General features: G+C 34.0%; 2 protein-coding genes across 2 annotated transcripts; both read left to right on the forward strand.

The window, feature by feature from the left end:
- Positions 1-1,631: 1,631 nt before the first annotated feature.
- On the forward strand, positions 1,632-13,188 carry UBP27 (ubiquitin-specific protease 27). The gene is made up of 10 exons (XM_039045563.2): positions 1,632-2,053; positions 2,214-2,334; positions 2,851-2,951; positions 3,066-3,293; positions 3,613-3,681; positions 3,812-3,940; positions 4,172-4,309; positions 11,988-12,050; positions 12,151-12,480; positions 12,648-13,188. Exons 1-10 carry the CDS (start codon positions 1,781-1,783, stop codon positions 12,909-12,911), a joined length of 1,716 nt encoding a protein of 571 aa, XP_038901491.1. The 5' UTR covers positions 1,632-1,780; the 3' UTR covers positions 12,912-13,188.
- Positions 13,189-19,241: 6,053 nt separating this feature from the next.
- CYP78A7 (cytochrome P450, family 78, subfamily A, polypeptide 7) lies at positions 19,242-21,775 on the forward strand. Its single transcript, XM_039045024.2, has 2 exons — positions 19,242-20,438; positions 20,879-21,775. The coding sequence occupies exons 1-2, from the start codon at positions 19,455-19,457 to the stop codon at positions 21,491-21,493; spliced, it is 1,599 nt and encodes a 532-aa protein (XP_038900952.1). The 5' UTR covers positions 19,242-19,454; the 3' UTR covers positions 21,494-21,775.
- The last annotated feature ends 4,147 nt before the right edge of the window (positions 21,776-25,922 follow it).

A 25,922-nucleotide genomic window follows, 5' to 3' on the forward strand; every position in this document is an offset into this window, starting at 1 on the left:
GAGATTGTACTCACTTTCCACAAAAATAATACAAATACAAATTTCAAGTTCCACGAAATAAATTTCTATTGAAATCTCATGCGAACAACCACGTTACTTCTAAAAAATCATATTAGTAACAAAAATTAAAGTAAACAACCGTTTTGGGTGTAATTGATGACAATCGTTTTCATAGTAATCATTTTAAGAAAATGATAACGTCACCCTAACATACACTCTACACCATTAGCCAGACTTAAGTTTTGCACCCAGTAAACAACTCATATCGCGCTCGCGATTGATGAATTTCATTGATCGCGAGCCACCACGTGAGGCCAATTTCTAATGCATGTCAATTCATATAAATTGTTTTCCATGCACTGTAATGGTTGTGAATCACCACGCTCAACTTTCAAATAAAATGAATGGTTAGATATTTGTATATGAGGCATTTCATTATTGAGAAATTTGTATAGCAACTCCATACATACACTTTGCAGTGTTCTTAGCAATATTATTGTCAACCTTCATCAACCACTCATAATTATAAATAAAAATTACACCTTCAACAAGGTACGTTGTTCATAAATCCATTAACCTAGGCATTTTATGTACACATTCAATATATTTTGGAAGAACTACGTGGATTTCAGGATGGAGCTGTGATACGTTACCTGAAGGACGTTGGCTTAAAATGATGGATATGGGTCCTTCAGACTCACAGACGATATAATAATAATTTAGTAATAGTGTAGAGTGCTTCAATGCCTTTACAATTGAAGCGAGACTCCCACCAATAATACCATTGCTTGAATTCATTAGAGAGAAACTCTAGGAATGGTTTTCCATACGCTTAAACCATTGGTTTGCATCTGCATCTTTATATTCAGACTACGTCGAATTGCAAGTGGCGACGGAGATTGATAAGGATAGATAGTATCAAATTAACCCAACAACTATTATACATTCATCATCAAGGGCGGTCACTTAGATGGTATGGTTAACATACAGACATGTGATTGCATGTGCGAGGAGTTCGGCTATTTGGAGATTTTATGCTCACATGTAATAGTTACAACAATGTCAAGGAATATCAATCCTTACAGCTTTTGCAATAGATTTTATAGTGTGGAATTCCCCCTCCTAGTATATGTTGAACCTCTTAGTTGGACATGCATCTGAATGGAATTAATTACTGAGATACGTCAAAAGTGTAATCCTCCTGCCTAAAATAGTAATTAGTGTTGGTAGGCTAAGGATCAATCGGATTCCATCCACTAGAGAACATCCGTCCAACCCAAAAGTATAGTAGTATAGTAATTCGAGACATAACAAGGAAACGTGCAACTAACCATTATCAACTAATATAAATAGTGACCAACAGAGAGAGGTAATGGACATGTTCTTTTTACATTATGCAAACTTGAGGTTGCTTTGATTTTGTTTAATTTAAACATTATGCTGCCTTTTAAAATCGCGACAAGAATGCGCAAAAAACATTGGATTGGGAGGGACGTTCCTAACACAAGGCGGAATGAAAAAAACGTGAGAAAAGGGTCATCACACTGGTCTGGTTCATGGAGTTAGGGAAACGTCAACATTGGAATGAGAGAGATGATGTTTTTTAAAACGATGACTCTTAACATAAATATAATGTTAAATTTAATTTGTTTGCAAGGACGAGTCATTAATCGTTGAGGGACCGATGAAAAAGGGCCATATGTAAAAAAAGGAATTCTCACTTTAAAATCATCCCAAATTCTTGCATATTATTTAAACCGGTAGTGTGAGCACAAAACTGATGGTTTCCTTTCGGTCGCCGTCTTACCAAATGAAGCGGGTAAACGATGCATCTATGGAGAACTTCATCCGGCGATTCCAACCAGCTGGATTTTGCGTGTATGTTGCTGGGCTTCTGGGCGCTGCAGCTCTTGTTTCCGCCGTTAGAGATGGTAAATTGAACATCCTAGGTCTCTTATCTTGGACAAGAGGAGCAAGTTCGTCCGAGAAACTTCGGCTAGTTCCTGGATTGCAAAATCTTGGAAACAATTGCTTTTTTAATGTCATTTTACAGGTATTATTACTTTCAGCTGATGGGTTTGCTCTCTCTCTTTCTCTCTCTCTCTCTCGATTAGAAAGTCTGAAAATTTCTACGAATCACCTTTGTCAGCTACAGAAGAGAGTTGTATTTATGAATTGTACTCATGTTCTTCTGAATATGGACATTTCATCAGGCTTTAGCTAGCTGTGTGTTTTTTCAACCTTTTCTTCAAAAGTTTGTGGAGGAATTTGAACTTCATGAGGGAATGAGTGAAGCTTTACCACTTACGGTTTCTTTGGCTGCACTATTACAAGGTATTGTCAAATTTTTCACATTTCATTTGAAGGGTGTTTAGGCAGTCGGGACTTTTACTACCCATGTTATGCTGTTCAATTTGATATATTTAGCAGCAATTCAGTTTCTGCCGCTCCTGTTTCAATTGGCTTGGTCTACTCTCAATAAAGACATATGTTATAAAGGCCTAGAAAGGCTTAGAAGGAATGAGTGGCTATGACTAGATTTAGTATCTAACGAGTTTTCCTTTTCAACCAAATGTAGTAGGATAAGACAATTATCATGTGGGAATAGTTGAGTTGCTCTGGAGACTCACAACTATCTAATAAGATCACTTATGCATGCTTTATGAAGTATTTTTAATTTTTTTGACCAAGAAATGAACTTTTCTTTGATAAATGGACATGTAGAAGTATTCATAAAGAGTAATGTTACAATTTTCAATGATTGAATTTGTGACACATATATTTTAACTAATTTTGGAAAAGGTTCTTTGTTCTTGTCATTCGGTTATGCATTGAAAATCATTTCTACAGAGCTAGGTGCCATTTCTTCGGAAAGAGTTGTGTTGAGCCCGAGGAAAGTAATGCTTGCAATGGCTTATTACACTCCAAATTTCAGTCTAACAAGCCAGCAGGTGTGGCACAGTGGCACTTGTATCTTTTTGATTGTTTTCAGAGTTCAACTGTGTTTCATGTCAAATTGTGTTACTGTCGATTTGATGTCATATTGTGTTGCTGTTGGTTTGTAGGATGCAGCAGAAGCATTCCTTCATCTTCTTTCTTCATTAAAAGAAGAAATTTCAGATTATAATTATCCAGCTCAGTGTTCGTTAGCCGATGTGATGGGTTGTAATGGTAGAATTATTACTTCCTGGACTGAGAAGCCCACTGAACTTGAAAGATGGCAAGGTCACTTCCTTGTACCATTTGATGGTATTCTTGGTAGCATCTTAACTTGTCAAAGTTGTTCTTCCCAGGTTTATTCTGACTTCATAACATTAAATTCATAGGTCTTCTGGGTCATACTTTTTTGTTATTTCTTTATACTTGCATAAACTATTGTTTGACTCTATTGTTTCTAAATTATGAGGGGCAATTTTTTCTGCATGTTACTGGAAGTGAACATTTTATTAATTTGGAAAATTGTAACTCATGGTGGACTTATCTTACCTTTTGCATTCTCAATTTTTTTCCTGTTCCAGTAGTTCATTTCTCTATACTATTTTTATCTTGGCCTTTTATTTCTTTGTTCATTAACTGGCTCTTTTCATTAACTGACTCTTTTTCCTTTTGTAGATCTCACTGAGTTTTGAATCCTTCCACAATTTGCCTGTTTCACCAGCGCTTAGGGGTGATTCTACTATTGTATGTGTGTTGACCATTTTACTCGTTGGTATTGGAGACCATGACTTAAATATCATGCACATTATTCTTGTATAACATAGGTACATACTGTTTTTCCTGTACTTATAAGCCTTTTCAAATGCAATAGTAGGTTTTTGGCTGTACGTTGCTGGATTGCTTAAAACAGTTCTTTGCTGCTGAAAAGGTTGAGAATTATCGTTGCAGCCATTGTTGGCATAATGCTGGCTTGAAGTATCTGTCCTCAATGGGAGCATCTGAAGTAATTCTTTAACCCAGAATTTCATTTCTTCTTCTATTTGGAGTTCTACTCCCCTTCCCCTATTTTCTGCCGTGCTGTTCACTATTTATTAATGTGTTATTTCTTTTCAATTGTCTCGACTTCTAAACTGCTGCGGACTCCTTATTATACAATAGCCTTGTTTTTTAGTTTGTGTGAGAGTAATTGCTTAATAATTGATCGGTGATGTATTATTCTTTTTTAATTCTTTAGATGGAGATTGAAGAACTTATGAAGTGTGATAGGCAAGATTCTTGTGGTTGTGACATGCTTCTTCATTTATATAAAGTTCCATGGTCAAATAAGTTTTCATTCACCCTAAAGCAACTCAGTATTGCTCACTGTCCAAAGGTATGCCTGCGAAACCTTTTATTTATTTATTTGTATTTTTAAAGGAGGAAACAAAGGATTTCATTGATAAATAGGATGTACAAAAGAAAGGGATGAACCCTGCCACTCCAGCCACCTAAGAAGCACATACACGATGCTTCGTCAATTTCTGAACATGTAGGACATGAACATGTTGGGGACAAAAGCTCAATAAGTCATATGCTCCCACTTCAACCCAATGAAGACAAAAGCTCAACATGCCACAAAGTGCGCCGTTAAAAGCCCACCAAATAAACTTTATAATAAAGTTTGTAATTTAGGAAAAGAAAAATCCTAACTCTGAAAAACTTTCTCCTCCTCTCGATTCTTACTTTCCCTCCCCCAATTCTGCTTTTGCTCCGTCTCTCCCCACTTTTGTTTGATCTCCCTCTCTCCACCTCTGAAGGACTTTGTCATTGACGGCCTTTGCCAACACCGCTGTTCTAGGGAATGGCAAAATTCCCCGCGCGATCGGGTCCCCGACCCGATCAGGGCGGGAAATCCTCGGTTTGACCGGGGAAGGGGGTCAAATTGGGGATTTAAATTGGGTCTCTGGTCGGGGACGGGGTGGGGACGGGGAGGGGATCCCCACCCCATCCACTACGGATTGAAACAATCTCTAAGGGCCTGGTTTGATAGATTCACAACCTTTGCGAAAGCACAGGGGCATGTTCAAGGGCATTCTGATCACACTCTATTTACAAAAAGGTCGAAATCAGGGAAGATAGCTGTTCTTATTGTCTACGTTGATGATATTGTTTTATTTGGGGATGATGATGCTGAGATCATGAGGCTCAAAACAAAGATGGCCGAAGAGTTTGAAATTAAAGACTTCGGTAATCTAAGATACTTTCTGGGAATGGAAGTGGTTCGATCAAAAGAAGATATCTCAGTTTTCAATGAAAATATACTCTGGACTTATTAAAGGAAACAGGCATGACTGGGTGTAAACCTGTTGACACACCAGTAGAGTACGATGCGAAGCTCGTTGAGAAGAATGATAGAGTTCCTGTTAATAAAAAAAGATATCAGCGGTTAGTTGGGAAGTTAATCTACTTGTCTCACACAATGCCAGATATTTCGTATGCAGTAGATGTTGTCAGTCAGTTTATGCAGGCTCCCTGTGAGGATCATATGACAGTAGTTGAACGTATCCTTCGGTACCTGAAAGGAACTTTTGGCAAGGGTCTGATGTTCAGAAAGTCTGATAAACGATCTGTTGAAGCCTACACTGATTCTGACTGGGCAGGTTCTGTTGTTGACAGAAAGTCGACGTCTAGGTATTGTACGTTTGTCTGGGGTAATCTAGTCACCTGGAGAAGTAAGAAACAAGGGGTTGTTGCTAGAAGTAGTGCTGAGGCTGAGTATAGGGCCATGAGTCTGGGGATTTGTGAAGAAATCTGGTTGAAGAAAGTGTTATCTGATCTCTAGCAAGATAATGAGCTTTGGATGAAATTGTTTTGTGACAACAAAACTGCCATCAGTATTGCAAATAACTCGGTTCAACATGACATATCTAAACACGTAGAGATTGACAGACATTTCATTAAGGAGAGATTGGACAGTGGAAACATATGCCTCCCTTATATTCCTTCAAATCAGCAAGTTGCAGATGTGCTTATAAAGGGGTTACTAAGATAGAGCTTTGATTATTGTGTAAGCAAGTTGAGTCTTGTTGATATCTATGCTCCAACTTAAGGGGGAGTGTTGAAAATAGGGTTTCCTACTGTCTAACTATACAATGTGTCCCTGTGTATTCAGTGTATCAGATTAACTAATAAGAAAGATCTCTATATCATGGTTTTTCTCCCTGTACTAGGGTTTCCACGTTACTGAGTGTTGTTATTCTCTTCTCTTCTTCTTTTATATTTTAACAGTGTCGATGGAGACTGAATGGAGTGATTTTGATTTTCTTCTCGTTGGCAGTTTGTGGAAATTCAAAAGAGTGAAGTGGGAGAGTACAGATGCAGTGGGGAAGTCGGGAGGCATTTTGGTGATGTGGAATAGCAGTACGCAACTGGGAAGCTAAAAAGTGGAATAGGGAAGTTTTTGGTGATGTTAGAATTCAGAAATAGGAGCTTTTGGCTAAGATCAAGGGGTTTGAGGACTGGGAGCTAAAGGGCCTTTTGGATGAGTCCATGAAAATGGAAAGGGACTCCCCTAAAGGTCCTTTTGTAGAGGTAATTTGAAAGGAGACTTGTAGCTGGAGGCAAAAAGTGAAGTTGACGTGGGCTAAGTAGGGGGATTGCAATTCTGTTCTTTTCCATCGGGTGGCCAGTGGTCGAAAAAATAGGAATAGAATTGGCCCTTTGGTCTTTGATTCAGGGGAGGTCTTTACGGAGGTTAACAAGATTGAGGAGGAAGTTATTAGCTTCTTTTCTCAGTTATATGGTTCGGACTTTTCAGTCAAACCCTTTGTTCAAGGGATTGACTGGAACCCTATTTCTGAGGAGGATAAGGACAGTTTGTCCGAGCCTTTTACTGTTGAGGAGATCAATAGGCAGTTTTTGGAAGCGATAGTTTGAAATCCTAGGGCCAGATGGGTTTACAATGGTCCTTTGTCAAGAGAATTGGTTCCTTGTGAAGGAGGACCTGGTCAAAGTTATCCAAGAGTTCTATGAAAAGGGGATTTTAAATAGATCTATGTCGGAAACTTACGTCTATTTGATCTCTAAGAAGGAGTCTATGACAAGAGTTAAGGACTTTCGTCCAATTAGTCTCATCACAAGTGTGTACAAAATTTTGGCAAAGGTTTTGGCGAATCGTCTGAAGAGGGTGCTCTCGTCGACAATTTCTGTTGAGTAAGGGGCCTTTGTGGCAGGAAGGCAAATTCTGGATCAAGCCCTTGTTGCCAATGAGGCGATTAAGGTCTATAGAGCTAGAAAGAAGGAAGACACGTTGTTTAAGATTGGTTTTGAAAAAGCTTATGACCATGTGGATTGGAACTTTTTGGATAAAGTTTTAGATGGGAAAGGCTTTGGTTATAAGTGACGTATGTGGATGTGGGGTTGCCTGAGGAATGTGAGCTACTCCTTTCTTATCAATTGGAGTCCTAGAGTTAAGTCACAATGTCGAGAGGTTTGAGGCAGGGTGATCCTCTCTCTCCTTTCCTTTTCCTCCTTGTTGTGGATGTGCTTAGCAGATTGGTGACTAAGTGTGTCGAAGGTAACCTTATTGAGCCCTTTGAGGTGGGTAAGCAGAGGGTTCCCCTCCCCCATCTTCAATTTGCAGATGACACCCTTTTCTTTTGTTCGGGAAGTGTTATTCCTTCTTAATGCTGAATCATGTTCTTGCTTTTTTTGAGGAGATGTAGGGTCTGAAGATAAACAGGGGCAAGTGTTGTGTTATGGGTATCAATAGTGAGGAGGATAAGATTAAAAGGTGGGCGGAATGGACGGGATGTGAGGTGGGAAGCCTTCCCTCTTCTTACCTTGGTCTCTCGCTTGGAAATAGTCTGAAGTGTGTTTCTTTATGGGACCTTGTGATTGACGAAGTTCGAAGTAGGTTGGCTTCTTGGAAAAAGAGTTTCTTTTCTAAAGCGAGCCGTCTTACTCTCATCAAGTCTATTCTGAGTGGCATTCTAGTTTATTTCTTGTTTCTCTTTTAAGTCTTCGGGGGAGGTGTGTAAGTGTTTGGAGAGGTTGATGTGTGACTTCCTTTGGGAAGGGGTTGATGAAGGGAAAGGAATCAGATCGCATCTTATTAGATGGGAGATTATCGAGAAGCCGGTGTCTTTGAGAGGCCTTGAAATTGGGAACCTTAGGACTCAAAACAAAGCCTTTCTAGCCAAATGGCTTTGGCGCTTTTCCTCTAAAGCCCAATTCTCTGTGTTATTGCTAGTAAACATGCCCTCATCCTTTCGAGTGTCTAGCTAAAGGGATTAATGACACTTATTGGAATCCTTGGAAAGATATTTCGAAAGAGCTCCTTGGATTCGTTTTGTGGTGGGGGATGGGAGAGGGACGTATTTTTGGGGAGATCATTGGGTGGGGGAGAGACCTTTTTTGTGGTTCTTTCCCTCGATTGGGGATCATTTGTCTTCTCTTAAAAATCATTTTGTGACTGATTTTCTTGTTTGGATTGGGAGCTCTTGTTCTTTCTCCTTTGGGTTCCGTCGTGCCCTTTCTGATAGGGAACCATTGGATGTGGTTGCCCGCCGTTAACTTCTTAAGAGTCACCCCTTTCGCCTTGGGAGGAGAGATGTGAGAGTCTGGAGCCTTAATCCTTTGGATGGTTCTCGTGTAAATCCTTTTTTTAGTGTTTGGTTAACCCTGCTCCTGTGGGTGAGTTTGTTTTCTCGTCGCTATGGAGGATTAAGATTCCTAGAAAAGTGAGATTCTTTACTTGGCAGGTTCTCCATGGCTATATTCGTTGGATAGGCTTGTTAGGAAGATGCCGTCGTTGGTCGGTCCTTTTTGTTGCATTCTTTGCAAGAACGTTGAGAAGACTTGGACCATGTTCTTTGGCACTGTGATTTTGCAAGCTTTTTCTGGGATTCTTTTTTCCAGACGTTCATTTTGATGTATGCTCGTCAAAGAGACGTTAGAGCTATGATCGAGGAATCCATACTCAATCTGCTGTTTGGGGAGACAGACCGTTTTCTTTGATTGGCTAGTGTTTGTGCTATTGTTTGGGTGTTGTGGGATGAGAGGAAATAGAAGGGTGTTTAGGGGAGTTGAGAGAGATGCTCGTGATGTGTGGTCTATTATTCGTTTTCACGTTTCTAATTAGGCTTCAATTTCTAAGGTTTTTTGTAATTATCCAATGACATAATTTTGTATAGTTGGAGTCCCTTCTTTTAGAGGGATTCCCCTTTTTTGTGGGCTTGGTTTTTGTACGCCCGTGTATTCTTTCATTTTTTCTTAATGAAAGTTGTTATTAAAAAAAAAAACAAAGGGTTATTTTAAAAGTGGATTTTGAGAAAGCCTTTTTTTTACCATGTGGATTGTAATAAGTCACGACATTCTTGCCCTTGTGTAGTTTCATACCATCAATAAAATTCTAATATTTTTTCTCATTAAAAAAAAAAAAAATAGACAAACCATGTGGAGGGGGACCCATTTTCACCTTTTCTTTTTTATCTTCTGAGCAGACTTGTGTTAATAATAGGAGGAGATAAGGGGATGATGGAGGGTTTTGGGGAGGGAAATGAGTCAATTCCCTCGATGCATCAATAGTTTGCAGATGACACCTGGTTTTTTTAGCTTTCTTTCTTTCTTCTTGTGTGTGTGTGTTTACCTTGTCGTTCTTTGAAACTATTTATGGCCTTAAGATTAATAGAGATAAAAGTTCCATCATAGATCTCAACCATTGTCCTACCAAATCAAGCTCTGGGCGTCTTTGGTTGGCGGGAGGTGAGTTGATTCCTGTCCTCTTTATCTTGAGGCTTCTTTTGGGGTAATCTGTAAAGTCAGGTTTTCTATTATTTGACTAGCTTATTTTATAAACTTATTTTTTCTAAAATTCATTTTGAGTGATTCCCAAATAATTTGATTTTTGTGTTTTTTTAAAAAAAGAGACGTATCTTTAAAATTAATCACTTGAAAATATATTCCAAACACATCCTAATTATGTTCATCAAACTATGTAATAAGTAGATCGGGCTAATCTTTTTATCAATGTTGATGCAAAACTAAGTTAGATTTCTTTTGTACTAAAAAAAAGTTATATTTCTTTTTTTAAAAAATGGTCAAGGTTGAATATTATATTGAGCTTATCTATTATTTTATATAGTAAACAACTTTAATAAGAATACTTTTTTAGTTCAAAAATCAAATGGGAGGGAAAGAGTATATAGCTTTATCAATTAAATTGTGCTTATGTGACATAATATTCAAGCCAACCTAATTGGCCGTTTATACTATTTTTATGATTTAGGTCCATTTTTCATAGTGTAATTCACTTTTTTTATAAAAAAAAAAGAGGGAAAAATAGATAAATTAGAGATCTTTATACCATTTTACGAAAGTTAGTAGGTACAAATAAATAAGGGAACATCGTATGAAGTTTGGATTTGAATATCCAATATTAAGAGAGATAGTGCATGTCAATTATCATTTAATTATACTCATTTCATTATGTTTTTGTTGGATTATGATTTTTTTTTGTGAGTAGATGATATAAACATTTTAAACCAACAAAAAATTCAAAATACAAGGCTTCCTTTGCGGTAATCTGTAAAGTCAGGTTTTCTAGTTTTTGGTCTTGGACAAGATTTAGAAACCTTTGATCTCCTTGGGTATCATTTCGATCATTCAGTGGACCAAATCCTGGTAGTATCTTTTCCTCTGATATGTTGTTTCGGCTACATTTTTGGAGCTTTTTCATCTTTGAGGTTTGATTTATCTTTTCTCTTATCTTTGAGCATTAGTCTCTTTTCATTTACTTAAGGAAAAGTTTTGGTTCCTGCCAAAAAAAAATGCTGTCCTCTGTCTAACATATAGGTGATTGATGTGACGGTCTCTTTCCCTTTTGCAAAACCAACGTGTATTGCCAAGGAGAAGGGAGTCTAGGATTTGGTCCTTTTTACATTTTATCTGTCCCTTCTCCCTAGGTTGCCTCATATTTTTGAGTGGCAACTGGCAAGTTTTACATGGTAGGTTTAACACTATTGATCAGGTCCAACGTCATTCTTCCTTAGTATTCCAAACGCAATGGTGCATCCTTTGTAGGTAGCAAGAGGCACTAGGGCCTTCCTCATCTACTGTGCAGTTTCCATTTCGTGCAGTCAAACTACAACAGAGGGTTAAAAATTGAGATTGCTTGGTTTACATTTGGCATGGAGGAGAAATTGCTTCTCTATGATTGAGGAAGTTTTCTTCAGTTTGCTTTGTTGGATTGAGAAGAATAACAAAAATTTTATAGAGGTGGAGAGCGAGTGAGGAGGTTTGAGAAGGGACTAGGTTTAATGCCTCCTTTTGGTGTCGGTGGTTATTAGGCTCTTTTGTAATTATGAGCTTGGTTTAGGTTTTGTTGGATTGAAGTTCCTTTTTTAGTTAGTTCTAGGCTCTTCCTCGCCATTTTTGGGGCTGTTTTTTCTGTATGCCCTTGTTTCACAATGACCAAGAGAGTAGTACTTACAGTGCTTGGGTGACAATTGTTATTAAAGTAGTGCATCTTGTTCAAAAGCAAAGTGATGATTACAGATAACCTTGGCTTTTTATGTTATCATTTATGTTTATCATTCTTTTGGTTAAATCGCCAGTTCTGGACCTTGTTGACTATTTAATAGGTTTCAATTGTAGCTTTGAATTTCTAGAAGTCTCAATTACAATCTTGAATTTTCAACTCTTATTATAATAAATTACTGTGGGTAACACCAGTATGTAAATATTGAGTGACATGTTGAGCGATGATTAGATTGATAGAATGTAGGAGAGTTGGCCGATTTGATAAAATATGAACAACTGAGGCAGAGAGGTAACATGTTAACATTTGGGTCAAATCTTCCTCAAACCAAAAAAAAAAAAAAAGGAAAAGAAAACATTTGTGTCAAATCACCACTCATATGTCCAAATAATATGTTGTTTAACCATATTAACCTTGGGTATTTATTAGAATATAAACCAAAATTTTTGAACTTCAGACAAGAAAATTTTAATTTAACTATTTGTTTATACTCGTAGTTAATTGTACTCATCAATATATATTTTATTTGCAGATTCTATGCATCCATATAAAACGTGTTTCGACGAACATGTTTGGTGACACGTTCAAAATTCAGGTATTAATTTTCTCATTATTAGCGACTCTTTACACCCCTAAATTAACATGTTTGTTGTATGCATAGCCTTTTATTAACGTTTTGCAATTTCATTCCTTAGGGCCATATATCTTTCCCCCTGATTTTGGACATGTCTCCGTTCATGTTGACGGGAGTGGAAATAAAAGATTTAGGACAACTTGAAGGGCAACATTCATCAAATAAAAAACCGAGTCATGGTCTTGATTTCTTTAGAATGCAGTTTGATGCCAGAATGCTGAAGTACGTAAACGGGCTAATAGGGGAGGATGATTACCCTATGAATCTAACCTTAGGCGAACCCATTTATTCTGACCAATTTAAAGGTTATGCCGACGAAATCAGTTCTTCTCAAACTATAGGAAGCTCAGAAACCTGGGATACAAACTTTAACTCCTGCTCCAGTTCCTTGGTAGGTCTAAAGTTTCGATTGCTTTCACAGCTCGAATCATTGAAGTCTGATTTTATTTTGGCAATTGACTCAGTTCAACCTTGAACCTTTGTGATTTCTCCCTTTGTAATCTAATTGTTTCTGATAATTACCCTTATTTGGTGCTTGTGTATTCTCTTATTCTACAGGAGGCTAGGAGTTGCCAAATAGAACCTTCAGAAACTTGTTTGTATCGAGTTGTTTCAGTTGTTCAGCATTTTGGTAAGGCTGGGGGTGGCCATTACACCGTTTACAGAAGAGTTCAAGACTACTTGCTCGGACGAGATTGCAACTCACGTTCGCAGGATGTCTCTACAGAATGGTTTCATGTATCAGATTCAGAAGTTCATCTTGTTTCTGAAGAAGAAGTTCTTGCAGCTGAGGCTACCATGCTTTTCTATGAGAAAATCTAGCTAGCTGGGTGCAACGAATTTCATTTCAAGTTCAGAAGATGAAATTTGTAAAATCTCTCTCACAATTGTTGTTCAAATGCAGCACAAGATCATCTGCAAACCAGAAAACCCCATAAAATATACAGACAATACTTAAATTTAAATTAGTTATGTTACAGGGTAGCTATTGGAAAGAGTTTCTCATTGAGCTGATGGTTCACTTAGTAGTCTTTGAAACTCAAAACACAAATACTTTTGAATTTCTTTGAATCAATTTAAGAGTTAGAATTTTGATCTATCCTAGCGGCTAATAATTGGGATATAAAGGCAATGTGTTCATGCCTTAGACCTTAAATATTATAGAACTTTGGTGACCAGCCAAAACTCAAGTGCTGCAAATGATACATAAATGATCTCTTGAAATGAAGGTTATTCTTAGTCTAAGATAAGTTTGATTTAAAGCAAGTAGGTGTTGTTTAAGCATCTGAAGCAAAGAAAATAGTTACAGTCAGCTGTCAAATAGAATGTATGGAGGAAGCAAAAAGAGTAATTGTGTTTTGAGTTAAACTTTTTTTGCCTTCTTACTTACATCATCATTATCAAATAGCTTGTTCTCTTCTTCTTCCTATCGATACAGGATTGCGGTGGTTGATGTGCTGTGGCCGGATTGGGATCAAAGCGTTGACACCTTATGTGTGAGGTTGTTGGAAAGCGAGAGAGTAATCAAAGCGTCAAATGTGTGACTGAGTGTTGTAAAGGTGAGAGATCGAGGTCCCAATGAGGGTAACCAATACAAATTCCCTCGATAGTAGCTCCAAACCATTGTGAACAACAAAGAAAAATCTCAGACCGCATAATCTGACTAACTACCTGAGGAGGGTGCATGATGGCTCCATGGATACAAAGATTTTACTCATGTCAAATATGATAGATAACAACACACCAAGCGATTCTCCAAATCTTACTCCTCAAATAATTACCCGCACTAAAACGACCTAAGAAAGAATACATTCTCAATGGTTGTAGTAAACCATTCATTTTAAAAGCAAAGCCAATTGATGCTCTCCTATAAAAGCCAAATTTTGTACGAGAGATTTGTCACCTCCCTCCATTATTCGTATCAAACATATTGACATGACAGCTCTATATATTGGTACATATTTTCCTACCATCGACATGTACACATAGGTACCAAAACATTTTAATCAACTCTTATCAATTACTTCTTTTGTTGATAATAACACCCAATTATTATAATAATCTATTATAAGAACACTAACATTTTGACATTCCACATCATATCAAGTATAATACAAATTCCAAACTCCTCAAATAAATTAGGTTAAAAATATCATTTTGGTCCTATATTTAAAATGTTGTTTAAGTTTAGTCTATATATTTTCAATTGTCCAATTTTAGTTCTTATACTTTCAATAAATCTTAAATTTAGTCAATATAATTACTACTTTATTGTCGATTTTTTAAAAACTTTTTTTTTTATTATTTACTATATATTTTGGAAACATATTCACATACCGTATTTTGTTAAATGAAAATGATTATTATTATTCTTATTTTACCGCTTTTGGTGAAAATTAATTTTGATAGACTAAATTGAAGATTTATTGAAATATACATGAACTAAAATGGAATAAACTTTAAAGTATGATGACTGAAAATGATATTTTAACCTTTATTTTATTTATTTTAAAATCACATTATTTGAATGTAGACTTAGTATTAAGTTTCATATTAGGAATCTAGACAAGATAACGTCTAGTAGATAACATTATGGTCACACACTGTCATAGTCTTCCATTAATACTAATAAATATGAACTATCAAGTTTCCATTGCATCGTCTGCCAATAAATATATATATATATATATATATATATCCCATTGCATGGATTATCAAGGATTTTTACCAAATTGTATATTAATTAACATGAATAGGAAAAAAAAAAAAAAGAAAGGAAAAGGCTGAGTTATAAAAAATGGTTTCAAATATATTCTTAAACTTTAAAAAGGAATTTAAAAATACCTTCACAATAAGTTTTAGATGAAAACTATCAATACTTTATGTAAAAAATATCTCTAAACTTTTGAAAGTTCAATAATACCATTGCTGCTAATATGTGAATAGAAATCGTTTAATATCCTCTTACTTCTCTGTTTTCTCTCATTTTTTCTCATTTTTTTCTTCCATCCCTTCTTATTCTCCTTTTTGTTAATTGTTTAACATTTAATTATCTAAAAAAAAATATCTATTTTTTTTAAGTACAAGTCTACTTTAGTTAAGATATATATATATATATATATATGTTGGTTATTTATCATTTTGGTATGGTTTAAGGGGAAATTTTGATTTTATGTTTTGTGAGATTTGATGTTTTAACTTAAAGTTTAGTTTTTTATTTTGGTTGCTGAGAAAATCAGTATAAAAACGGAAAAAATAGGAGAAAAATGAGAGTATCTCTATGAAAAAAAAGATATCTATATAAGTTATTTTAAAATTGGTTTTTTTTCGAACTCAATAAAACTTTAAACAAATTTATCGCTACACTAATGGTAGGAGTATTTTTAAACTTTTTTTTTTAACTTCAAATTTATTTTGCTACTAGGTATTAATGATTTCTTTCATATATTAATAGTGAGAGTATTTTTTAATCTTTTTTTTTTTTCAGCTTAAGGGTATTTTTTATACTTTTGAAAATTTATTTTGAAAAAAAGCTAATAATTTTCATTCAAAACCAACGACGAGAATATTTTTGAACATTTTTTAAAAGTTTAAGGTTATTTTTGACACAAAATTTAAAATTCAAAGATATTTTTAAAAAATTTTAAGGATATTTTTGACATAAAGTTCAAAGTTCAATGACATTTTTTTAATAATTTAGCTAAAGAAAAATGATAACACGAGAATATATAGGGAAGGATCAATTACTTGAAAGTTTAGCTTTAGAACTTTTAAGTTTGTGTCTATTTGGTCTGCCAATTCTTAAAAGAAAACTTTAAATTTTGTGTTTAATAGGTTCTTTAGCTTTAAAAGTATCTTTACTATGTCCTTTAAATTTTAATTTTATGTTCAATAAGTTCATAAATTTTAAGTTTTGTGTCTAATAGATTATTGACTTTATATGATATTTGGTTAAATTCACGAATCTATTATATATAAAATTGAAAAAAGTTTAGAAAACTAATAAATAAGTTGAATTTTCCAAATAACAAAGATCACCTATTAGGTACAAAATTGAAAATTTAGAAATTTATTAATACAAAATTGAAAATTAAGATTTAGTAGCAATTTAAAGACAAACTCAAAAGTTTAAAGGATAAAATGTGTAGTTTAACCTAAAAGAAAAGATATAAAACTTTTGATAGCCAATGTTAAAATAGAAATTTGAAAATAATGAATTAAATGAAAATAGAATTATATTTGATGTTTTCATATACGTATTTTGTGGTAAATTTAAAAATTTGATTATCATTTAAAGAATTGTTCAATATATTTATAGATCATGAAATCAGTTTGTATTTATTACTGAATATTAAGTTCAATATAAATTATTATTACATGTTTTATTTAAAAAAATTAGTTAAATTATAAATTTCGGTTTATATTGATTTTATCAAACCATAAAGGCTATCGTTTAAATTTGATCAAACTTGAAGGATGAAATTTTAATTTTCAAAGCTATCAAGACTAAAATTTAACTTTCTTCAAATGAGGACCGAATTTGTAATTTAACATAAAATTTTCATATAATTTATTATCTTAGAATATCATATGATCAAACCATGTTTTCACATAATATACATTAGAGTGTGTTTAATTTTAGTCCTTTGAATTTATTTTTTTGTCGAAGTTGGTTAAATAATAAAAATAGTTTTCATGCAAGAAAATAAAATATGTGAATATGTTTCTAAATTTATAATAAAAATGTCAATAGATAATAAAAATTTATTTAAAAAATCAACCATAAACTAGTAGTTGAGAGTATGAGTGTGTTTGGAATACATTTTCAAGTGATTAATTTAAAAAATAAGTCACTTTGAAAAAAATTCAATTGTCTGACAACCATTCAAAATGAAGGTTAGAAAATGAATTTATAAAATAAGTTGATTTAGGATAAAAACTTAAAATCAACTTTTAAAAAAATAATTTCAAATATTTAAGTGTCATAATTTGAGAAACTCATACATGTCACCACCTCCAACCGCTGCTAGCCAACCTCCAACCTCCTACTCTAGCCATCGTCGCTAGCAAATTCTTTTACAGTAATTTGACATTAAAAACATTTTTAGTATATAACAAATCAAACAAATTTGTGTATAAATACCATTCTGAAAAAGAGTTGCCATGTATATTTTTATTTTAAAGAGTTTTTAACCAAAGTGTTTAAATGAAAATAAATTTTTGAAAAATATATATATATTTTTTGAATCATTCCAAATAGATCCTAAGGATTGAAAGTACAAAGATTTAAATTAGATATTTAAAAATACAATAAAATATTAAACAAATCTCAAATTACATGAAAAAAACAATATCTTTACATATACTAGTTTAACAAAAACGAATTGAATTTGCACCATGAAATAATATATTTAATTTATTAACTTTTTTATTTTATTTTAATCTTTTGGATACATTAAAATGTTTTTTTTCCTGAGTAATTTAGTTAAGTTAAAAAGTTGGTTTTAAATTTTTCACTAGATTTGGAAATCTATAAAATATATTTTAGAAAAATATTATTTAGATACATCTATCTTTATACATCTCATCTTATCACATATAAACAATTAAAATTTGTTATAAAATATGCAAGAAGAATTTGTCACATGCTATAATTGAACCTTTTGATAGAATGCACAAAAATAGCTTGAGATAGATAATATTTTTCTTATAAAAGAATTTTTTTTTTATCACACATACCTTAAATATTTTTTTGAGTGACAGATATTAAAAATTTTATTTTCAAATATTCAATCTATTTAGGTACAATAATTTGAAAAAACTATATATATTTAAAATAAGAGAGGGAAGAATAATTTACCATGTGCTATGATTGAATAATTTGGTAAAAAACACAAAAGATAGATATAGTCTAAGATGTATCTAAATATTTTTCTTCTTAAACTTCATTCTTTTTTTTTTTTTTTTATCAAACATATCTTAAGTTATAGTATTAAATTTCGGTCAACATGAACATGAGGAGTGAATTGATATTTTCGTTATATTATAAAAAAATTCACAAAAATAAGTAACAAAATATCACTAATGTAAATATAGTATAAACAATAGACATAAGTTAACTTATATGGTTTAAAAATCGTAAAATATTTATTTACTAATTTAAATTTATTTTTATAATTTTTCCAAAAATTTCTATAACATCCACGTATCCATGGAATTAACGCATCAATATTTTTAGGGAAAATTATTTATTTGGTTCTTAAGTTTTGGGTCTACTTTTTATTTGGTCTCTAGTTTTCAAAATATTATACATTTAGTCCTTCTTAAGTTTTGAGTTTGGTTTTAATTTAGTCCTTAGGTTTCAAAATACTATAATATTACCATTAAAATTTAAATTTTGCTTCAATTGGTCCTTATGTCTCGAGATTTACCCGTTTAACCTCAATTTTTTTTTACTAAATACTAACTTTTCGTATTTTTTAATTAATTTATATTAATAAATTAAAAATCGTTAAAAGAATTATAATTAATTAAGACTCACTATCTTTATCACTTTTAAGATTAAATTTAAAATTTCACTTCTAATTATTTTTAATTAATTAATAGAAATTATCGTAAATGATGGAAAGTAAGTATTTAATGAAAAATTGAGATTGAAAATGTAAAATCTTAAAATCTATGGACTAAATTGAAACAAAATTGAAATCTCAAAGATAAAATTGTAACATTTTGAATCTCATAGACTAAATTGAAATAAAACTTAAAATTTAAAGACTAAATGTATAAACATTATAAAACCTAAAGATGAAATAGAAATTAAAACCAAAGGTTAGGGACAAAAAAATGTACTGTTCCATATATATATATTTTAATTAACATGAAGATTATAAACCAGGCGTTAAATATGTATTATTATTGAAATGAAAAGAATCAACGGTGGGATGTGTAGTTTTGAATCGAAAGTGTAACCCCCACCCCACGATCATCCTCTCGAAGGAATGAAATGTAATAATGTATTCCTTTACCTGCGTCTCCCCAATCTTACCATGCCTTTTTCTATTCAACACCCATAACGTTAACTTAACAACGCCTTATCTCTTTCTCTCCCTCCTGCAAATCATAATCTCTCTCTTCCTCTTTCCACGTGAAAAATCATCTCACAAATTTTTCTTTTTTCATTTTTTTAAGATATATATATATATATATATATATATATATATATATTTTTATGTGCGAGGATGATGGTAAGATCATAGAAATAGAAGATGCAAGTATTATTCCCTATAAATTCCAATCACCTTACAACTCCACCTTCCACAAACATTTCTTCATTATATTTTCTTTCCCTTTCCCTTTCCCTTTCCCATGGACCCGTCTTTGGTTAAAGCAAAAGACACCACTTCTTACTGGGTTTTAACCCTTCCTTATTTCCTTGCTTTCGAGAACTATGGTGTCTTCCATTGCTTTCTCCTCTTTCTTCTCGCTTTCCTCTCTCTTTCTCTTCTCACGTGGGCTTTCTCCTCCGCCGGTACTGCCTGGAGAAATGGAAGGAACCGTCAGGGTCGAGTCCCGATTCCAGGTCTTCGCGGCCTTCCATTTCTCGGCAGTTTGCTCACTCTCACCTATGACTTACCCCATCGAACACTGGCTGCTATAGCAGCCAGCCGTCACGACTCTCATCTCATGGCCTTCTCTCTGGGCTCCTCCCCCGTTGTGGTTGCTTCTCACCCTATCACGGCTAAGGAAATCCTAACCTCGCCGCACTTCGCGGACCGCCCGCTCAAGCAGTCCGCGAAGAGTTTGATGTTCGGTCGAGCCATAGGGTTCGCACCAAACGGAACCTACTGGCGTCTCCTAAGGAGAATTGCTTCTTCCCACCTCTTCTCTCCCAAGCGTATTGCCGCCCACGAAGGCGCTCGTCAGCTCGAATGCGCCGCTATGATCCACAGTATTCACCATGAACAAATCGTCCATGGAGGTGTTTGTTTGAGGAACCATCTTCAAGCTGCTTCGTTGAACAACGTGATGTGGAGTGTGTTTGGGAAGCGGTTCGAGGAAGGGGATTTGGAATTGGAAATGGTTCGAGACTTGGTCCGTGAAGGGTTCGAGCTGTTGGGTGCGTTTAATTGGTCGGATTATCTCCCGTGGCTCACTTGGTTTTATGACCCGTTTCGTATTAACCAACGTTGTGCTAAACTTGTTCCTAAGGTTAATAAATTCGTACAAGGCGTAATTGATGAACACCGCCGTTGTAAAACCCTGTCGGATGATTCTGATTTTGTTGATGTTTTGCTCTCTCTTGATGGCGACGAAAAACTCGACGATGATGACATGGTCGCTGTTTTATGGGTAAGTTCATCACGTGAAAACTAAAGATGTCTTATCTATGTCTAGTACAAAAAGTTGACATGTTCCAATTCGTTTAATTGATTTTAAATTTTCTTCTTTAAAAAAAAAATGGAAGTATGAGATCAAGTATACCCAACTTAAAATAAAATACTCTCTCGATGGCAATGAAAGATTTAACGAGAATGACATGGTTGCTATTTGATGGGTAAGTTTGTCATGTCACAACTCACCATTATACATTTAAGTAGTAAGATAAAAAAGTAAAAAATTAAATAAAGCATTTTTTTTTTAATAAAAAAAATAGTGTTCCGTGTTGTATTTTCATTGAACTGTTCTGCCTAATAGATAGGGATAGCTCGACTGTACTATTTTTATTAAAGAAAAAAAATAAGATTGAGTGTAACTTAGCTCAAATTAAAAATTTGTTTTCGGTGTGAAAGGAAATGATCTTTAGGGGTACGGATACGACGGCGCTGCTAACAGAGTGGGTGATGGCGGAGTTAGTTTTGCACGGTGAAATACAGGAGGAAGTAGCGAAGGAAATAGATAGAGCAGTGGGCGGTGACGGAAGGAACCTCACAGATGCTGACGTGGCGAAATTGCCTTACTTACAGGCGGTGGTGAAGGAGACTCTACGGCTACACCCACCGGGCCCACTTCTCTCGTGGGCCCGTCTTTCTTCGTCGGACGTCCAGCTTAGCAACGGCATGCTTATCCCGGAGAACACAACCGCCATGGTCAATATGTGGGCCATAACACACGATCCCCACGTATGGGAAGAACCACACGTGTTCAACCCGGGCAGGTTCCTGAAAGCTGACCTCGACATCAGGGGCGGCGATCTCCGCCTAGCGCCGTTTGGGGCTGGGCGGAGGGTCTGTCCGGGAAAGAACCTCGGTCTTGTGACGGTCACACTATGGGTGGCCAAGTTGGTCCATCACTTTAAATGGGCCCCCGACCCGGCCCACCCGGTCGACCTTACCGAACTCCTCAAGCTATCGTGTGAGATGAAGAATCCTCTACGTGCAGTCGCAGCGCAAAGACGTGGTCTTTAGTTTAGTTTTTTGGTTATGTGTTTTGTTTGCCTTATTGGGTTTTCGATTTGAAGTGAGTTGATTTTTCTTATTAATATAGTGATGTTATTTATGTTTAAATAGTTTTTTTTTTTTTTTTTTTTTTCCTTAGCTTTTTAACTTTGCGTTTAGTAGAAGGGTATGTTTGTGAAATTAAGGAAAAAAGACTTCTAGTTTTGAACCTGTCTTTTCCTTGTTAAGGAGTCTTTTTGTATTTATTTTCAGTTATGGAACAACAAGCCTATGGTGTTCTATTTTGTTTTACTTCCCATGTTTTTTTCTTTCGCTTTAGAATTATTTTTTAGTATAGCAACAGTTGGGATTTTCAAAAATCTTTTAATCGTAGTATATCTATATATCAATTGAGTTATGTTCGTTTTTCTTTCAATTCAATATATTTTTTTAAGTACAGTTGAAGATAAGGAGATTCATTCTACATGTCTCGTAGTTACTAAGACACTTGTGTGTCAGTTGAGTTATTGAATTATGCGTGCTTTGACTTTCGATTCAATAGTTTGATATTTATATTTTAGATTCTATTGTAAGAATTATTTATGTGCTTAATGCATGTTATGTCAATCATTTTTTGCATTGATTTTATGTTACAATTGAATGTTGAGAAACAAAATAATTATTGGATTTATGTTAAATATTTTTTCATATTTCATGCGGGTGATAGAAATAATTGAAGTGTGTAAAGTTCAACAATCATAATTATTGTAAATTGCTATTTAAAGATCGTAATTGTAGTAAGTTGTTATTTGAAGATCGATATCTTGTTTTTCAAATAATTTTTTTCTTCGTTCATAATAATGGTTGGGTCTATATTGAAGAATTTGTCAACAACTAAAGAACAAAAAGAATACAATCTAAATATTATTAAATGAAATTATGATTTTCTATTTTACGAGAGTACGGTACTACCGCATATACTATAACTTATATTAGACATAAATAAACACAACTTTATGGAGGAAGATTTTGCAGTGATAGAAAATTTGACTTGATAAAATAGCTTATATTTTCTTTTATAAGACAATGGTTTAATAATTTCATTTAACTTTACTCCAAACTCAAGGATAGATATTTCCATTTCATTTTTTGTTGCAAGCATTTTTTGTGCATAATGATTGTGAAGTTGATAACTTTTTGCATTTATTTTAGGATACAATTCCATGGTGAGAAACAAATAGCTATTGGATAATGTTGAATATTTTTCTTTATTTTATGTCTGTGATAGAAATAATCATGAAGATTAAGTTGTGATAATTATATCAAGTTAAACGTTCATAATCATTAAGTTGTCATATAAAATATAGTAACTATCTTTTTATATAAGATTGTTATTCATTCAAAATAACTATTGGATCCATATTGCATAATTTGCTACAATTAAATAACAAAATAATATAACTTAACTATCACTACATGAAAAAGTAGAATTCTTATATAAAGGAAGTACGGGTACAACTGCCATTTACTATTATCCATATTAACGTTAAATAGACACAAATTTATAGAAAGATTTTGCAATAATAGAAAATTTATATTTTCTTTTCCAAGCCCCTAATATAACCATTAATTCATTTAACTTCCCTTCCAAACTCAATAGTTTCTATTTCATATTTTGTTGCAAGAACTATTTGTGTGCTGCATTTAGTTTAATTTGTGAAAAAAATATGAAATCAATTTTAACTTTTACAAAACTAAATCTCTTGTAACAAATCATCCAAAAAGTATAAAAGGAGATTTCAAATTCTGAGTTAGTGACTAAAAAAAAAAAATGTTTTGTGAGATCTTTGTACTCATCTTTCAATTTTCTTCAAAAATACAAGTTCCTTCATGTGGACGTAGATCTCCTTGATCGAATCACGTAACTCGAGTCTTCTTCTTTCTTTCTTTTTTCTCTTCTTCATCTACTTCATATATGTTCTTGCATGTGGTTTCATCATCAAATCAAGTTGCCATTGAAGAAGTGTTCTTAGAGCATTTGCTTACATATCAAACAAGAGTGAATAAAGTGTTTTGTTTACTTATCTCCTTTGAGTAGGAGGAATTTTTTTATCAAAGACATGGCACTTGGAAAACCTTTCATTCCAACAACCGTCTTCCACTTCCAGAATTTGAATTCTTCTTGCGTCTCATTGGATTTATGCTAAAAGCCCAGCAAAAGTATCAGAGTTATATACAGAATCAAAGAATTCAAATATTGAAGAACCAAGAATCGAGAACTCACCATAGATGATTGTTGCAAGGTACGAAGTAGAGAAATTTGATGCTAAAGGTGATTTTGCCTTGTGGAAAGCCAAAATCAAGGCAATCTTAGGCCAGTATAAGACTCATAAAGCCATTCAAGATCCTACCAAACTACCAGTCACATTAACAGCAGAAGAAAAAGAGAACATGGAATTATCAGTACATGGTATGATTATTCTAAATCTCAGCGACAATGTGTTACGACAAGTAATTGATTAGGAAACAACATTTAATATGTAGACTAAACTAGAAAAAGCTATTTGTCACAAAAGATGTACCAAATAAGATATACATAAGAGAAGGATTTTTCACTTTCAAAATGGATTCAGTGAAATCATTAACAAAGTATCTCGATGAATACAAGAAGATTGTTTTAGAATTTAAAAATCTTGGTGAGAAAATTGGAGATGAAAATGAAGCGTTTGTGCTCTTAAATCCATTATCGGGAGCCTACAAAGAAGTTAAAAATGCACTAAAGTATGGCAAAGAGTAAATCACTACAGATGGAATCGTATCATTTTTGAAAACTAGAGAAATGGAATTAAATATCACAAAGAAAGAGCAACCAATTGCTGGAGGTTTATTTGCAAAAGGGAAATCAAAGAACAATCACAAGAAGAATACAAAATAGTAGACAAATGCAGAAAATACTAGTAAACATAAGATTAGATGCAACTATTGTAAGAAAGAGGGACATTTAATCAAGGACTCTTACACCCTTAAAAGGAAAAATCAGAAGAAAGAAAAGAACAAACAAGCTGAAGCTTCTGTTGTTGACAACTCCATTACCTTTTCAGATGCACTAGCCTCCACTCAAGGCAAAGCCAATCTAATCAGCCCTCTGGAGAAACATAATTGGGTGTTAGATTCGGGCTGTACTTTTCACATGACTCCTTTCAAATCATGGCTCAACACTAATAAAGAAATAGAAGATGAGCCTGTGTATATGGGAAATAATGAGATCTATAAAATAGTAGGCATTGGTTCAATTTCCTTAAAATTAAAGGATGGTTCAATTAAACTACTAAGGAATGTGAGACATGTTCCTAGTTTCAAAAGAAACCTCATTTCTTTAGGAATGTTGGACTCAATTGGTTGTGAATATAGAGGAAAATGAGGAACCTTTGAAGTAATTAAAGATGGAAAGGTGGTCTTGACTGAGGAAAAGGTGAATGGAGTATTTATAATCAAGGGTGTGGAGATGATAAACTCAGCAAATACAATGGCTATTTTTACCTTGACAAAAGGTGATATATAGCATAAAAGGTTGACTCACATTAGTGCAAAAGAGCTCCAAGCTCTATCTAAACAAGGACTTCTTCCTAACGACATTAATGACCAACTAACTTTTTTGTGAACATTACATTCTTGCCAAGTCAACAAGGTACAACTTTATCAAATCCCACCATACCACAAAAGGAATCCTATACTATACCCACTTAGATTTTTGGGGGCCAACTTCAACTCCTTCACTAAGTGGATCAAGGTACTTTATAACCCTAACTTATGATTACTCTAGTAGAAGTTGGATTTATTTCCTTAAAACTAAGGATAATGTGTTTGATAAATTTAAAGAGTGAAAACCACTTATTGAAAATCAAACAATGAAGAAAGTCAAGTACCTAAGAACAGACAACAGTCTAGAATTTTGGGTGAGGATTTTAACAAGTTTTGCAAAGAAGAGGGAATAACTTGACATAGAACTATAAGACACACCCCTCAACAGAATGAAGTTGTAGAAAGACTTAACAGAACCATTATGAAGAGAGTTAGATGTCTTTTATCTGATGCTATATTACATGAGAAGTTTTGGGCTGATGCAACCTCTTACATAGTCTATACACTAAATAGATGCCCTCATACTTCCTTAAACTTCCTAACCCCAGAAGTGAAATGGACTAAACACCCCCTAACCTAGATAACTTAAAGGTTTTAATTGTGTGGGCATGTTCATCAGAACCAAGGGAAGTTAAAGGCCAGAGCTGTGAAATGTATGTTTGTTGGTTTCACTGATGGAGTAAAAGGCTTTAGAATGTGACATCCTAGGTCACGTCGAGCAATCGATGTTAAAAATTTGCCCTTCCTGGAGGGAGCCAGGTGAAAAAAAAAATCTGCTTTCTTTATTTGTTTTCTAGATTAGGCTTCTTTTTATTTT

Source organism: Benincasa hispida, chromosome 10, assembly GCF_027475165.1.
Source record: "Benincasa hispida cultivar pf3 chromosome 10, pf3_genome.v1.1, whole genome shotgun sequence".
In the NCBI taxonomy this organism is placed as follows: Eukaryota; Viridiplantae; Streptophyta; class Magnoliopsida; order Cucurbitales; family Cucurbitaceae; genus Benincasa; species Benincasa hispida.